This window comes from Rattus rattus, chromosome 1, assembly GCF_011064425.1.
Source record: "Rattus rattus isolate New Zealand chromosome 1, Rrattus_CSIRO_v1, whole genome shotgun sequence".
In the NCBI taxonomy this organism is placed as follows: Eukaryota; Metazoa; Chordata; class Mammalia; order Rodentia; family Muridae; genus Rattus; species Rattus rattus.
Window position 1 is genome coordinate 146,319,424 of NC_046154.1, and position 18,053 is coordinate 146,337,476.

The window sequence follows — 18,053 nt, forward strand, 5'->3', positions numbered from 1 at the left end:
ATGGTTTAGCCTCTTTCAACTTGTGGGTCAGTTGAATCCCACAGAACCCCTAAACATTATAACTTATTTTCACTGTTATTAGTTATGCTTTTAGCCTCGATATTGACACCATTGCTGAAGACAACATATACTTACGTCACAGGATATGGAGAAATCAACTGGTACTGACTTTGAAGTGTCACCCCTTGCTCTCAAATGATGGAAGGATCTGAGTATGATGGTGTGTGAGAAAGTTGTCAACAGTCTTCCTCAACTATGACTCTGGAAACAAAAGTGGCTTGACAGAACATGCCTCCTAGTCCAATAGTGGCACAAATCTTCCAGAAGTAACCAACCACTTTCTGATTAGATATAAGGCTCACTCCACAAGATGGAATGGATGCCTGGTACCATCAGCTGGTTTCCCAATGAATGGCAGGGCAGGACATAGGTCCTGAGGGAGAACTTAGTATACTATTCTGCTCAATCGTTACACAATGCTTAGTGACTGACACTAACACACTTAACTTTACACTAGTATATTAGTGCACCTCTCAATTCTTATCAGAAACGTTTCCTTTCTGCAGTGAATACACCTACATACTTCATCATACAGAAAATAGCAGACTGCAGACTACTACCTACAACTCTGCTATTTTATATCACATCCTTTCCTTAGGGCTCAGCAACTGTTATAGACAATGGAGTGAAGCAATTGTTATATCCACAAACAGTAGACATATGCTGTGAAACAGTACTTCCTGGACCTTTCAGGGTTTCTCTGCATAGAAAATCATTGTTCGGATATTTGATCACACTGAGTAACCCAAGACTGTGTTATTTACTGAAAATGAAAACTGTTTTCCTTGCTGTGTGACTCAGCCCTTATCACACACCTTTAATCTTAAGCAAAGATGTCTATGTTCTCAGGGACGGTCTTGCTGAGGATGCTCTTACACCCTGTATCAGGCACTGATTTTCTTGCTTTTCACCATTTTTTTCCTTTCCACTTCTGAAAGTCTACATTTTGTTAATTGCATCTTTGCTCACTTTCAACCTTCCATTTGCCCTTGAATTTTCTCTAAAAGATTTAGTTATAATACACAACCTTTGGAATCTGTGGTCACTTGAATAGTAATGCCTCTACCCCCATTCTCCTCCCCAATCCCCTAACCTCAGACTCATATGTTTGAATTTTTAGGGAGTGACATTAAAAAGTGTAGGAACTGGAGAGATGGCTCAGCAGTTAAGAGCAATGCTGCTCTTGCAGAGGACCGAGGTTCAATGTCCAGCACCCATAATCACTCACAATTTTCTATAACTCCAGTTCCTGAGTTTTAGATGTTCTGCCCTGGCCTCTACAGTACCAACTATGCATTTAATGCATATAAATATATTTAGGCAAAATGCTTATACACATAAAAGAAAAATAAAGAAGACGAAGTAGAAGGGAAAGAAGGAAGGAGCACCCCATCTTCTACAATTAATCACTTTTATCAAGGCAGTAAACTCTGAAGCATGGCTCCATCTTTGATTCCTTTCATAGATTTAGATTCCTCTTTCAATCACTATAAACTGCTTAAATACTATTAGGAATTTTGTTTATTTTTAAACATTTCGTTTTTTAATTTATGTGTTTGTCCATGAGTCTGTGCGAATGTGTGTGAGAGTACCCAATAGAAGTCAAAATCAGAGGTCAGAAGAGGGCATCTGCTTCCTGGACTTGAAGGTGTAGATGGTATTGAGCCCCCCGATGGGGTTCTGGAAACCTGACTCAGGACCTCTGCAAGAGCAGGAAACACTCGTAGCCACAGAGCCATCTCTCCATCCCAGTGCTCGTGTGGATTACTGAAGTGAGCAGCGGTACGCCATTGTTGTTGGGTGCCATAAGGATACAATTTCCTTTGACTTTCACAGTGATCCTGGAGGCAATGACTGTGTCATCATTGACAGGCAAGGAAGCTGAGATTGGGGCTAGCATCATATATGAAGTAGGGGTTTAACATCTATTTGTGTGACCAAACACAAAAGCCTGACCCCTCGTCTGTCTCGTGTTCTTGTAAACAGAGAGTCCAGATCCAGTCTTCCTCCGATGACCAGTTCACATCAACCCCATATTAAACAGAATAAACAAGTGTCATAGATGGGTGGTGAGTGAATGCCCTGGAGTGTATATGTCACCTCTTCAGAGTACTCTGCAAATAATAGGAGAAAGATCTATGAGCCTTTCTGACTCACTTGGAAGTCACTTTCTTTGCTTGGACAACTTCTGGTCATGGTCATTTTCCCCTAGCAAGCCACCATTGTGATAGTGATATACTGGCCTCAGTGTTCAAATTGTGAAAGGCTAGCTTGGCCATTCAGTATTTTATTCATTTTTCAATTTGTAGCTTAATCCTATAGATATTATTATCTATAGATTACATTCAGAGTGAAAAAATTCCTTTTAAGAAAATGTGTTAAGGATTAAAATGATTTTTTTTACACCTAACATCTCACCATTCTGTATTAATGGTGAGAGTAAGGGTGTCTGCGGGTAATTCCGGCACTTGTGAAGAGGAAGCAGGAAGAACGTGAGCTGGAGGCTTGCCAAAGCTACAGCTTAGACATTGTTTCAAAACAGACAAACAGCTCTCATTTTCCATGCCAACATATTTGTTCACAAGTTGGTAAAAAAGAATGTTTGTCCTGATTATTCTATAGGTTTTTATTGTATATAAAATTATTTTAGGATGTATCTAACATACGAAATTGATCTTTTTCCTATTATACGCAAAAATTAGAGACAGATATTAAAAATGGAAACATAGAATTAGGCTTGATGTATAAGTTAACAGAAATATGTTCCTCTAGATGCAGAGAAATGCCTGGTGATGTTATTTACCTGAAATATCAATCGCAATTTAAAATCAGAGCGACTCAGGCGGAGAACCCAGACACAGGAGCCCTAGGTTTTTTGGAGCTTTTGTTTCTCACGTATCAGTTTTCCTGCACATTCCCCATTCGAGTCTCAGTTCAGGAAGCGAGTCATTTTAGCCATTTGGTCATTTCGCCAGGCACAGGTTAATTTAATTTTAAAAGAATACATTGTGTGTTTGGTTTGAATTATGAGGCTCACATTTATATTTGACTGACCTCAGAGAGTTTATCCAGGTACTTTACAGATTCCAAAGTGACATCTATTGATATTTTTAAAAAGCATAATGGAAGAGCATTTAAAGGCTTAAAGATTTCAAAACGTAAAAACTCAAATTGTCAACTGGTTTCTATGAGGTCAGTGTTACAATTAGGTTAACTGCAAGATTAAATTAGAATGCCGAGTTGTGGTCTTCCCTCTTCTGGATACACGATCAACGTTTATCCCTTTACACAGACTGAAGGCTTGGGACATAATCACAGTTAACTCCGTCAGAAAGCAGAGCTAGAAAACAACTCATGCCTTACAGGTTTCATTTGGACCCTCCGACCCACCTACCAGAAATACAGTTGTTTGTTTTAAAATACATATTTTATCAAGTTAAGTGTATGTACAGAAAAATCACTTGAATCAAACATTTGCCTTAATTAATCAACGTTGAGAGAAAACCACAAAGGTTAAGACTTGACCTTTACCATTTAGCTATGCGTCAGTGGGCTACATCCTGCTTAGCCCTCTCCTCCTATCACAGACAAGCGCAATCCTAACTCTGTAGCACATAACTTTCCAATGTAAACTCCTAGTATGGACCTCTGGGCTTTGTGGCTGATCTTTGTCACCTTTAGGGAATCAGACATGACTTTCAACCTCTTTGCTATAACCGTCTCCTCTGTCTCGCACTTTGTTACAGCACGCCTGCTAAGATGGACAGCAAAGTTTTATGGAGCTGTACCTGGTTTTTGTATCTTCCCTTTCCTTCCATTTGTTTAACTTTCTTGCTTCAAGTTCTCTGTTCTCCACAGAGTTGGTCTTCCTTGCCTCTTTTTAATGTTTCCCAGTTTACCTAATATTTTGTAATTTTAAAAAGGCTTCCTTTTAGTTTCTTCCTTAAATTTCAATCTGAGACTTATTTCTCCCCAAGGGGAAGTATGTCAATTCAAAGAACATAGCTGTAAAAATGAGTCATATCTTTTTATGCTGTTCTTTTGTACACTGTCCTTTCTCTGATCTAGCCTTCACTGGTGGGGGTGGTTACCTAGGTCACCATGCCCCCCAGATATGGAGCCCATCCACTTTTGCTTTCCTTGACACTGAAGGAAATTAAATCACTAAAGTGCTTTTGCTACTTGAGTAGCCACTTTTAAGAGAAAAAGGAACAAAGAAATATTTTAATTCCTTCCAAATTGAACATTCTCACTAATAGCTGTTATCTCATAGTCATCTCTACTCATGCCCGTCAGTGCTAAATGAACTCTTCCACATGACATCAAAGACTTTGAAGAAAGGTGTAAATCGTTTTTGTTTAAATGTAGAAATTGTTTATTTGCATGGAGATTGAGTATGTCTTGCCCACCCCGTTTTTAAACGCTTCAATTTATTTTTATTTTGTATTTCTGAGCATTCTGCCTGCATGTTTACATGTGAGGCTGTGCTCCAGCAGAGCCAGGGCACTGATGCACTGCAGCTCGAGTCACAGGAGGAAACATGTATACACTGGGGACTGAACCCAGGTCCTCTGCAAGAGCAGTAAGTGCTCTCAACCACTGAGCCACCTCTCCAGGGCCCTTCCTTAAGGGCAATTTGATGAAGTTTGATGCTATCCCTTTCCAGAACAACCATCCTGCTCTACCAGTAATCCTTAAAAGCAGAATGAGTCACAATCCCACTGTCCCAATACACCAGTGCTTTGTGGTGATGGTGGTGTTTGTTCATTCTCTTTTGTTTTGTTTTGCTGGGGTTTTTTGTTGTTTTTTAATCTTAGACACCCTAAAGTGCTCGAGTATCTTCTCTACTGAATGAAGTTGTCATTTGTGGAAAAAAGTCGTCAGAGTTTATGTCTATCCATAATGTTATTGACAAATTTTCAAGACATACATTTCTCACTTGATCTGAAAGAACATTTGGGGAATTTACACAGAACCAGCAGTGTTCATGTATGCAAGTGTGAAAACAAACTAGATTCAACTTCCTAAACACACCGGTGACTTCACAGACATCTGATCTCACCATGGTTTTCCAGGTGTGATGATCTTAGCTTTCTACTAGCCAGACAATAATAGCCACTGCTCATAGAGTCTGCCAAGCTCAAATGGTTGAATTTCCCTCCCCTCCCTCCTGGGAATACGGTACGTTTACCCTGTGTGATGGTGCAGGTGGCAAGCAAAGCATCAACCAAGTATGCATGTCTATTCCACACACTTGCCATAAGAAATGAGGACCCGGCACACGGCTGATAGCTGTCTATTGGACAGCACAGTCCATACTGCAGTGCCTAGTGTCTCTGTGATTTTCCTTGTAATCCTCACGGTTTCTTGTGTTCTGTTGTGTCTTAAGCAAAACTTTCCTTACTTCCAAAATCCCCTTGAGCAGCTTTGTTATTAGATTTGTCTCAATCTTCAAGATGATGTTTGAAAACAATATCAAGCATCTTTATATGTGCAGTGTTGGCAACAGGTCTCAGTGTTTCTGATCTCTAGGTATGTGTTTTGTCAAGGATGAAAGCCTGAATGTTTTTCCTCTTAGCTTTTCCTGTGCCAGCTTAATATTACATGAGTCAGGGAACTTTTGTACTTCATCCTATTTGTCTGTTTGTTCTCCCATGGCAAACTTCTTATAATCGGAGTAGGTTCTATTCAAGTATTTGTCCTGATATGTACAACCATCTGTGACTCTCACGAAGTGCTCGATACCTCACTGCAATAAATGTTGAGGACATTTGATGTTTTGCTTGAGTTTAGGGATGGCTTGGCCAATTCCATTGGTTTACTTCCTTCTGGGGCAGCATATAACTCAGAATCTTCTTAAGATGGAGTCTGAGCTAGCATTCTTGCTTAGTTTTATTTGCATAGTGTAGGAAGCAAGAACATTTCAGTGAAGTAGGGTCCTCACGAAGTGTTCTTTGAAGGAAATTAGTCCCTCAGATCTTACACACGTACTGGTGTAAATAAATACCTCCTACTGAGAGAAACAGTCTGTGTTTTATCTAAAAATTAGTAAAAAAAAAAAAAAAAGCTAACTGATTGAAGCAGGAGATGCATATAATAGTTAAAATGCAAATTGAATGAGGAATATGTAAATTTAGTTCTGCTGTTAGAATATTCTACATTACTGAGAATGTTTCTTCAAATATAAGATATCTAAGGAGGTGGCCCAGGCCTTCCTACCTAGCAGCTCATGTGGTCTTATAGGGGCCTCTTAACTCCGGCCTTGCTCTTTCCAACTTTCTCTGAGTTTTCAGTATATTTTCTGTTCAGTATTCAAAGTATTTTTATTTCAATTGTGACTGTATTAGAAATTGATGAAAAGTGAAATCATGTTTCAGGAAATACCTTCCCTTGTTTTTGTTTTTAAAGGCACGGTTTCCATATCCCTGCCCTTTCCTTCCTCCACACGCCCCCTTCTTCCTCATTTCTACTTCTTTCACCCTCTTTGATTTTCAAGGGAAATTGCATTTGGGTATTTTTGATTCTTTTTTAAAAAGGTGTTTACAAAAATATTATGCTATTAGGATGGCTTGATATTAAAAAATACCAGACATTAAACCTAAGAAAATGTGGACTGAAATAGATAGATCTGAGCCATGAAAGTGTTTTATTTCCTTACCATGCCCAGTGGTGGGAAGACAGATATATCCTTTATAAGTCTCCAAAGAAGCTTCTTCACAGTGTTCTTCTTCTGATTTTAAATTCATAGGTCCTACATCTTGTTTTTGCCTCTGTTCACTGGGTCATGGGCACATTTGTAATTCTCTCTACCAAATGCTCCTTTTCCTATATTACCAACTAGAGACTTTAATTTTATGGTCTTCATTTACTGGAGCCAACAACTCAGCGATTTGTGGATGAGGTTTGTAGCCAGATTCCAGTCTGTGAAAGGAATGATGTGTGGGTTCTCCTGCCAATCTCTAGGCACAGACAGATTCTCAGAGAGTGGCAGCATTAATTTGGGATTGGCAGGGCATCGTAATGGGCATGCATAGGCCATAGTAAACTCTGCATATCAACATGGATGAGGTCATTGTATATTTTTAAAGAAAAAAGGGAAAAATTTCACTGGTGTTAGAGACCTTTGGGGGACTTGACATCACCTTATTAGTGGAGGTGTTATTGCTGGGCAAGTTGAGACTGCCTTGTATGGACTGTTGTGGTTTAAAGATAGGTAACTTCTTACATAAATCTGTGGACATACGTGAGGTATTCCATGTGTTCTATTGTGTGTCCAATGAGGCTTTCTTCTGAGCATTTAAAAAGCCCTTGTCATGGACTGGAAGCCATAAGTCCTTCCTTTTCCTAACTTGCTTGCTTTCATTCCATGTCAACCTCACAAGATGTTTTCAGATTGGTATCATTGCCATTCATTGTTCTTTTCTATGGCATTGGTATTAAGAATTTTGGCACAGTTGAAGGAGTAAAGGTGTCAAGAAGAGTACTTTATTGTATATTGATATGTGATCATCATGAAAACCCTGGGTCATCAGCAAGTCTTCGCAGAAGACTGTGGGCACCTAGACAAATGGTGAAAAGCAATTGTTTTCTAGTTGGAAGGAATCAATTCTCTTCAGTGAGTATCTAGAAACTCTAAAATTGCACTTCATGTCCTCCAGTGTTCAGAGAAATGACATGTAACCTTCACATTGTAGCCGCTTAGCATATTTATCATCAAAAACAATTTGCCAACTAATCCTCTTTGTCCTGGCAACTGAGGTGAAAGTAAAGGTAATTCGACATTTGAGAGACATACTGGAAGGGTCTACAGTATTTTGTGACTAGTTGTTGAGCTAATGAGGGATTAAGTGTTGAACTTGTAGACTCAAATTTCCTCAGTTTTTAGAGGGCTTACATGAATTTGATTTCTTCAAATAGTTTATACTTTAAGACCACAGGACTACCCTATCCTCTTGATTGCTTTATGCATTGAAAAGTGCCACAAGTGTAGAAACATTTGGAGACTGTTAAACTCTAGTATATTGATGCGTGTGTATACATCTGTGTGCATGTGTAGTTTTATGCACATATAAGTGTGTGTGTGTGTGTGTGTGTGTCTGTGTGTGTGTGTGTGTGGGTATTTGTGGGTATGTATGATGTAAGTGTGTATGTGTGTTTGTATGTGTGTATGTTTATGTGTATTAGTGGAGTCCATGATCTAAGAAGAAAATTTATCATATTGATCTGTGATGTCTAAATCAACTGTCAGACTATTGCTCCTAAGATAATTCTTGTTTTCATATGATCATGCTGCCTTTATTTTACCAGGATCCTATTTTTCAGAACATGCAGAAAACAGTAACCATCAAAAAACAACTGCAACCAAACAAAACCCCATTTTTAAAAATAAAGTTAATTTAACCTTTTATGATAAATTGCTTTTATTCCTAGAGAGGTGATAGTGTGTTTGCTTTGCTCCTGGGTTCATTTATTTCACTCCTCCTAGTTCTAATTGATCAACACATCAAATTGACCTGAGGTTGTGTTGCCCTTAAATTGCACTTTAAAATAGAGGAACACACACACACACACACACACACACACACACACACACATCAGTCCAATGAAATTACATGTATGAGGGACCTTGAAAAGTCCCAAAAGATACTGTGAAAACCATTCTAAGCTTCATTCACATTTATTTAGCTATCTTTCAAACATATACGACATCCTAGAATTTATCATTTCATGATATCACAGAATTTGTTTCCAAATGTCCCTGACTATGTAGTCTGAAACATACAACTTGATTGATAGTTTAGAATACATTCAATTTGATGCTTCAAATTGTAGTGATCTCAGGCTCACTGGTTTCTGGAGTTCACACAAATAATGGAGACTTGGCTGACTACATATTACTATGTTTAGAAAGACTAAATGCAAAGACAAAATATTTAGTAATACGTTGTCTTTTCATAGGATAGTCTTAAATCCAGATGTTAGAGCTTCATAAAAATTTAAAGCACATGGAATTAGTGACTTCATCTCATTTTAAGAACATAGAAGTTAATAATGGAAAATTTCACAAACCTGCCTAGCATTCTCTTCTAATATTTAATAAGCTTTACCAACTGGCTGTTTGTTTACATGAATTGAAATGTACTTACAAGATATGTCTTTGTTTAGAAAGAAATGACATCTCCTTCAGAGAGTCTGAAGCTGTCAAAGTGACAGGCTCATAGGCATCCTTTGAGCATGGGACAGTGAGGGAAACCTTCTTCCCCTCTACAATTTTGTATTGTTCTTTGTTTCCCTTTCTGACTTTTTCAACCTCTGTTTGCCTCTAGGGAGAAGCCTCCAGTGGAGGACACTCTCTGAAATCCTACATGGAAGAAGTGAGTCTTTCGAGGATCTCCCATAGCATGTCATCAGTCTATCACGTGAGATGAGACACACACTTGGCTTTCTCCTTCTATCTCTTGGGTTCCTAATTCGTATCTGTTCACTGGCCATGTTTAGAAAAGAATAAGAAATGATGTTATCAAAATTGCTTTTGTTCCTCATTGGTAGAGGGATAGTATCAATCCAGTCATCCTGAAAATAGAGGAGAGAGTGCATGAACTGTCATATGTTTTCATTCACAAAACATTTGTTGATATATGTCTAATGAGAAACACATGTTTTGTACTGGGCATGAGCAAAAATAAAAGGAGCAAAATCAGAAAGACACAGCCTTTATGAGAAGAGCAGTCATGATAGGGCAGCACCCATTCATATGCAAATGCTCGCCTTGCTGCTGTTTGCTGCACCTATTAAAATGTAAGACACATTCTTGGAACATGCCTTAGATTCTTGCCTTTATTTGTTAAGAAACTGAAGAGTGTTCTGTGTTATAGAGCTTTCCACTGACTGACAGGCATTTGGAAGCTCTCAGAACTTTTGCAGAGTCCCTAAGACCTGAAACAAAGTCATGATGCTCATGAAGAATGCAGCTTGAATCTGCTGGGCATAAAGGGATAGGATTCAATCTTTGGGTGGAATGCTAGTTCTCAACAGGAACTGATCTGCTTCTGCACTTCTTCTTGAAGAGTCCATTGAAATGACATCTGAGCATACTGGCTTTTGAGTTGAAAGAGATCATCAAAGAAAGAGGATGAATTAAGGCTGTGCTGTCAGCCAGGTGGTATAGCCTGTATGGACAAAATCTTAAAGGGCTGCATGAAAGCATGTTTATTGACTGTTAAACAAAAGTTCCTCCTACCAAAGCCCCTAATCTAATGTATATGCTTCCTGAAGAAAAACATCATGCCCCTGCAACTTTAGTCCTTACTGTGTATTGTTTGCAGTATTTAATAATGCAAGACATTTCAAGGTGTGCCAGGACTGTCTTACGACCAAAGTCACATAAAGGTTGGAAAGCTCCTTCAGGAAAAACAAACAAACAAACAAACAACAACAAAACAAAAATCTCTATAGATAACAGAAAACAATCACTGTTTTTATTTTTTTAAAGGTCAAAGTACTTCTAGAAAACTGTTTCATTCTAATGTTTACCCTAGATCTAATGATATTCTACCAGATTTTTTGCTACAGTTGAAGACATGTATCATGGGAAACCCCACTCCCATTCTCTACTTTAGAAAAAGAGAACACTCTAGAAGTACATTGGAGTGTGGTGGACTCCTCTGTTCTCCGTCATGCTCTGTGTGTTCATTGGGAGGATAAATGTCTTCAGCTTATGTGATTCATTACTGACTCTCCATGTGTGCTTTGCCAGTCTGTGTGAACCAGGTAATATAAATGTCACCTATCTATCATCATGGTCCATTACTGCATGGAATTTTCACTTCTTATTGGTTGATACTTAGATATTAGTTGTTTCATAAACCAACAAATTACTGTCACAGTAAAGTTATGTGGCCTTGATTAGTGGCTTGTGAACTAGTTATTAGTTTTTTCTTCTAAATTTGTATACACTTGGTTTTTAGAAAATACAACTTAAAATCTCCATTGATAACCTGTTTAAAATGCAAGATATAAAATGATATTATTTTCTGTTTTACTTTTCATGTTACAGGATCACCGAACAAAACAAAAACCCAATATTTGTGAATATTAGAAGCACATAAAAGCTGAGCTTACAAACATTTGTTTTTATTTAGCACAGACTAAAACTCAAATAAACTAAACTCTTGATGCTTTAATATATTTCACATTTTTAACATATCAACCTCTCTCTTGTTTTGCTTCCTTCTGGTGTGGTTGAGGGTTTTGCCTGTCTTATTTATTGATTTATTTATTTACATACTGTTTACATATATTGTACATGAATTATAATCACATGTCATTAAGCAATTGTGTTGAGATCTAATTAGAAAAACCGAGGCAATATAATTTTCTTTAAAGTTATTCTATATAATAATATTCTATATAATAATAAGCCTGGTCTTATTCTATATAATTGATTTTTAGTCTACTATTTCAGTCTAACATTCAGATTTTTTGGGAGGTGTGGGGGTGAGACAAAGTCTCTTTGTATGGCCCTGGCTCTCCGGCAACTCACTATGTACACCAAGCTGGCTTTGAACTCACAGGATAATGCCTGCATCTACTCTTCGAGTGCAGGAATTAAAGGAATGCACCACCATACTCAGCTGACATTTAGGTCCTTGGTCTTTAGATCTTTCAGCAAGTAGAAAATAAGGTATTTCATAAGTCTGCTTTCCAAAGCTTCAAAATAGCTCGGAAAGTTAAATTTAAGAGATTACATGGTCTTCCCGTGTGAGTTTCCTCACAACTCAAGTTAGAAATAATTTCAAAATACAAACACTTTATTGTTTACAATCATAATACTAATGCTGATCAATAAAATGAATTAAAAATAATTTTTAAATATTTCTAAAGTTTTATTGTCATACCTTTCATAAGGAAACTAGTGTTCTTAAAATACCACATTTCCCAGAGCATATGTGGGACAAGAATAATGCACAACCTTAAAAGTGCCCTAGACTGGCAGGGGTAGTGGTGTGGACAGAGGCATCTATGAAGTGCTAGCCACCACTACGAGGAAGAAAGCTACGGAGAACTATAGCATCAAGGCAAATGTTTCTGAAACTTTTCAGAAAGCACTCACGACTTCACCAAGGTGGTGAAGGCCAGATGACAGAACAGCAACGGCACATGAAGTGTGAACTCACTTAGGGTGACAAGTGGCAGTTTTGCCGCCTCTAAGGGTGCCAGCCAAGAAACAACACTGGAAATATGAAGACTTTCCCAACTCTTGGCTTGGTCCACCAGATGCAGAATCTGAACTGGAGAGGGACTGATTCTATACAGCAAGGGGCTCTCTAGATCATGTATACCTATTCAGGCCTGTTTGGCTCCCCTTGGGGTTGAACTCTGTGACCTTCAAAATAAAGGAGCTCCCAGCTATATTTCAGATGGAGAAAGCACATTTACTTATAGAAAACGAATAATATGCCTTTTGTTCTTCAGATTACTAACTTTCGAAAAATCAAATTAATGATTATCACTGTCATATCTTATTCTCTTTGGGAAACTAGCCAATTATATTATGCTTTGCAAAATAAAATCATTTTTTGCCATTGTCAATTGACATTTTTGACATTCCTTGTTAAATAACAACTTTGAAGGGGTCATATTCATAGCCCTCATAGAAATATAAAAAGAGGTTTGGTTCAGGGGATGACTCAGTCAGTCAACTTATTTCCTTGTAAGTACGAGGACTGGAGTTCCGTCCCTGAATTCATGATAAAAAGCAAAACACCTAAATGTGGGGGAAGAAATTTGTAGCCACAGAATTGAGGATTCAGTGACAAGCTTGATCTCTGAGCCAGCCTGGCCTACTAGGTGAGCTTCAGACTAGGGATAGACCTTGTCTCAAAAAAACAAACAAACAAAAATACTAGGCGATAGATCAATAATCATTCCTGAGGTTATCCTCTGCTTTTTCTCTACACATGTGCACCCTCCATATACTTGTACACATGAACACACACACACACACACCATCGTCAGTATGCTATTTACATGTTCATACCCAACAGGAAGAAATAGTTAATTTAGAATTAAAACATTTTCAACAAAGGAACACATTTTTTCTCTTAACATACTGAACTTCTATGGTCAGATGTGACATAAGTCAGTGATTTATAGCATTTTGATAATCCAAAAATAAATTATACATATGAAATAACAATCCTGTTAGCTTATGAAGCTCTTTCTCTGTAAGCAGAGAGAAGGCTCTGTTGATTCAGGAGTAGTAGCTGGTCTCTATAAGAGCCATGTGACAAGTGCCCACCACCCAAGTCCCTGAGTATTAGCTACACTTAGGGTAAAACAAACAAACAAACAAACACCCACAGTTTTAAAAACGATGAATGGCATTTTTTTCTAGAAGCAACCCTGAGAACTTGCTGTTGGTGATATGAAAACATTTGTGCTATACTGAATATAACTTAATAAACCACAGATTTTTTTTTTTGATCAGAGGAAGGCAAACTGGGGGCTTCTATTTCTAGCTCTACTTTAGGGAGTGCTGAAGTATGACAATGAAATCCTCTGATAGTGATACTTGCTCTGTCATCACGATTCTGTGTCAACAGTATAAAGATCTCCCCAAACCCTATGGAGTTCCATTTTGGCTCTATACCACTTGCAGAAAAGCGAGACCAGTTAAACCGTCTTTACTCAGGAGCAAGGCATTAGCCTAGGAAGCCAGTCAGTTATATTGCTTAATATCTTGAACCATTGTGGGGAAAATAACAAAACTAATGACTTATTAGTCATATCCTTTCTTACAAAATGGATTTTAATACTGGGGACTAAAGCTAGACAACAAAAACACTTTTCTAAATTAATAGACATTTCCTGGGTTACTTTGTGCTTTGTTTTAATTGAGGAGCTCCGGCCTTTGATTTCCCCCTCAGAAACCTAAAATCAGCATTCATTCTTCCCTCTTTAAAAACAGAAGACTGCTTTGAGAATTTCAGGATTGTGATTTTTCCCTCTTTGATACATGAAATATCCTTAATTTTTGTTTACACACACACACACACACACACACACACACACTCACACACACAAACACACATACACAATTGCAGAGCACACAGAGGTGGGGCAACAGGGGAGAGAGAGAGAGGGGGGAGGAGAGAGAATTTTCAAGCCAATAAACCCAATATTTTCATATTTGTACATCTCCTTTGGGCACCTCTGCAAAGCCAAATCTCATAGTTAACAAGAATTTAAAAATTAATTTAAATCCTAAGAATAAGTATGCATTTACATGTAAGTCACATATTCCAAGACTGAATAACTTGTTTTGGTGCTAAATTTCCTTTAAAAAACCCAAATATGATCTTTTTCATTCAACTTTGTGAAGAGTGGAGACCTAGATGTGACCTGCTTGTGAAGCACCGGGCACTCTCTACCCCAATACCTTCCCCTTCTCTATCAGCTCTAAGAGGGCGGTGCAGTCTGAATCTGAGTGTCCATAGAGTTGTGGTTTGAATGCTTTGCATGGATCTGGTTGCTTTTTTAAAACTGTGGCCACTAGGCTGCGGGACTTTTGTGGTAGAAGCAGGACACTGAGGTGGCTTTTAAAGGCTACCACCATCTGTGGCTACAGTCTGCTCTCTTTGCTTCCTTATCACCACATGAACACTCACTGCCACAGACTACTACTGTCATAGACAGATACATAACCACCATGATAAACTGAAACCATACAGCAAAGGAAACTGTCTCTCCTTAAGTTTCTTTGTGAGGTATGTCTCCACAACAACAGGAAGGGGACTTAACATAGATGGGAACTTAAGGGCCTTGGACCAGTCAGGATTTCTCACCCTGGGGCAGACATTTCACTGTAGAACCCATCACTCATTTGATAGGAATTTACATTTCGGTCCAAATTGCAAAATGTTTTTAAGAGTTGGTGATACAAAAAAATCAAGCTATTATTTCCAAAATCATTTCCAAGTTTGGATTTCTTTTGCTTCAATTATTAAAATAAATGTTTCAACTTTAGAGTCACAGGATTATTGCAAAAATATAACATAGTACCTATGTTTCTCCCACTCAGATTCCAACTAGAAGTAACACATCATATAATTATAATACAGTATGGTACATTTGTCACAATTGATCGCTTTTGGTAAAATGGCCATTTTTACTGTATTAATCCTGCCAATCCATGAGCATGGGAGATCTTTCCATCTTCTGAGGTCTTCTTCAATTTCTTTCTTCAGGAGCTTGAAGTTCTTATCATACAGATCTTTCACTTGCTTGGTTAAAGTCATACGAGGTATTTTGTATTATTTGGGACTATTATGAAGGGTGTCGTTTCCCTAATTTCTTTCTCGGCTTGTTTCTCTTTTGTGTAGAGGAAGGCTACTGATTTATTTGAGTTAATTTTATACCCAGTCACTTTGCTGAAGGTGTTTATCAGGTTTAGTAGTTCTCTGGTGGAACTTTTGGGATCACTTAAATATACTATCCTATCATCTGCAAATAGTGATATTTTGACTTCTTCTTTTCCAATCTGTATCCCCTTGATCTCCTTTTGTTTTCTGATTGCTCTGGCTAGAACTTCAAGAACTATATTGAATAAGTAGGGAGAGAGTGGGCAGCTTTGTCTAGTCCCTGATTTTAGTGGGATTGCTTCAAGTTTCTCTCCATTTAGTTTAGTGTTAGCTACTGGTTTGCTGTATATGGTTTTTACTATGTTTACATATGGGCCTTGAATTCTTGTTCTTTCCAGGACTTCTATCATGAAGGGGTGTTGAATTTTGTCAAATGCTTTCTCAGCATCTAATGAAATGATCATATGGTTTTTATCTTACAGTTTGTTTATATAGTGGATTGCATTGATTTTTTTTCTGTATATTAAACCATCCCTGCATGCCTAGGATGAAGTCTACTTGATCACAATGGATGATTGTTTTGATTTGCTCTTGGATTCGGTTTGCCAGAATTTTATTGAGTATTTTGGCGTCGATATTCATAAGGGAAATTGGTCTGAAGTTCTCTGTTGGGTCTTTGTGTGGTTTAGGTATAAGAGTAATTGTGGCTTCATAGAAGGAATTCGGAAGCACTCCATCTGTTTCAATTTTGTGGAATAGTTTGGATAGTATTGGTATGAAGTCTTCTATGAAGGTCTGATAGAATTCTGCACTGAGCCCATCTGGACCTGGGCACTTTTTGGTTGGGAGAACTTTAGTGACTGCTTCTATTTCCTTAGGAGTTATGGGGTTGTTTAAATGATTTATCTGTTCCTGATTTAACTTTAGTACCTGGTATCTATCTAGGAAATTGTCCATTTCTTGCAGATTTTCAAGTTTTGTTGAATATAGGCTTTTGTAGTAGGATCTGATGATTTTTTTAATTTCCTCTGATTCCTTAGTTATGTCTCCCTTTTCATTTCTGATTTTGTTAATTTGGACACACTCTCTGTGTCCTCTCATTAATCTGGCTAAGGGTTTATCTATCTTGTTGATTTTCTCAAAGAACCAACTTTTGGTTCTGTTCATTCTTTGTATAGTCTTTCTTGTTTCTACTTGGTTGATTTCAGCTCTGACTTTGATTATTTCCTGCCTTCTACTCCTCCTGGGTGTATTTGCTTCATTTTGTTCTAGAGCTTTTAGGTGTGCTATCAAGCTGCTGATATATGCTCTCTCCTGTTTCTTTCTGCAGGCACTGAGATCTATGAGTTTTCCTCTTAGCACAGCTTTCATTGTGTCCCATAAGTTTGGGTATGTTGTACCTTCATTTTCATTAAATTTTAAGAAGTCTTTAATTTCTTTCTTTATTTCTTCCTTGACCAGGTTACTATTGAGTAGAGCATTGTTCAATTTCCATGTATATGTGGGCGTTCTTCCCTTATTTTTGTTGAAGACCAGCTTTAGGCCGCCGTGGTGGTCTGATAGGATGCATGCTATTATTTCTATCTTTCTTTATCTATTGAGGCTTGTTTTATGATCAATTATATGGTCAATTTTGGAGAAAGTACCACTGGGTGGTGAGAAGAAGGTATATCTTTTTGTTTTAGGATAGAATGTTCTATAAATATCTGTTAAGTCCATTTGGTTCATGACTTCTCTTAGTCTCTCTATGTCTCTGTTTAATTTCTGTTTCCATGATTTGTCCATTGATGAGAGTGGGGTGTTGAAATCTCCTACTATTATTGTGTGAGGTGCAATGTGTGTTTTGAGCTTTAGTAAGGTTTCTTTTACATATGTAGGTGCCCTTGTATTTGGGGCATAGATATTTAGGATTGAGAGTTCATCTTCGTGGATTTTTCCTTTGATGAATATGAAGTGCCCTTCCTTAACTTTTTTGATGACTTTTAGTTGGAAATCAATTTTATTCAATATTAGAATGGCTACTCCAGCTTGCTTCTTCAGATCATTTGCTTGGAAAGTTGTTTTCCAGGCTTTCACTCTGAGGTAGTGTCTGTCTTTGTCTCTGAGGTGTGTTTCCTGTAGGCAGCAGAATGCAGGGACCTCATTGCGTATCCAGTTTGTTAATCTATGTCTTTTTATTGAACAGTTGAGTCCACTGATGTTGAGAGATATTAAGGAATAGTGATTTTTGCTTCCTGTTATATTCGTATTTGTATGTGAGATTATGCTTGTGTACTTTTCTTCTCTTTGTTTTGTTGCCAAGATGATTGGCTTCTTGATTTTTCTATGATGTAGCTTGCCTCCTTATTTTGGGCTTTACCATTTATTATCCTTTGTAGTACTGGATTTGTAGAAACATATTGTGTAAATTTGGTTTTGTCATGGAATATCTTGGTTTCTCCATCTATGTTAATTGAGAGTTTTGCTGGATACAGTAACCTGGGCTGGCATTTGTGCTCTCTTAGGGTCTGTATGACATCAGTCCAGGATCTTCTGGCCTTCATAGTTTCTGGCGAAAAGTCTGGTGTGATTCTGATAGGTCTGCTTTTATATGTTGCTTGACCTTTTCCCCTTAATGCTTTTAATATTCTT

The 18,053-nt window shown here is 37.8% G+C and overlaps 1 protein-coding gene across 1 annotated transcript in view; it reads left to right on the plus strand.

Moving 5' to 3' along the window:
* The window catches only part of LOC116903920 (uncharacterized protein C8orf34 homolog), a 118,787-nt gene extending 108,290 nt beyond the window's left edge, over window positions 1-10,497 (plus strand). Inside the window, exon 4 of the mRNA XM_032906695.1 lies at window positions 9,387-10,497. Coding sequence (XP_032762586.1) covers window positions 9,387-9,488 — 102 coding nt within the window. The 3' untranslated portion in view covers window positions 9,489-10,497. The remainder of the gene's footprint in view (window positions 1-9,386) is intronic.
* Window positions 10,498-18,053: the final 7,556 nt, after the last annotated feature.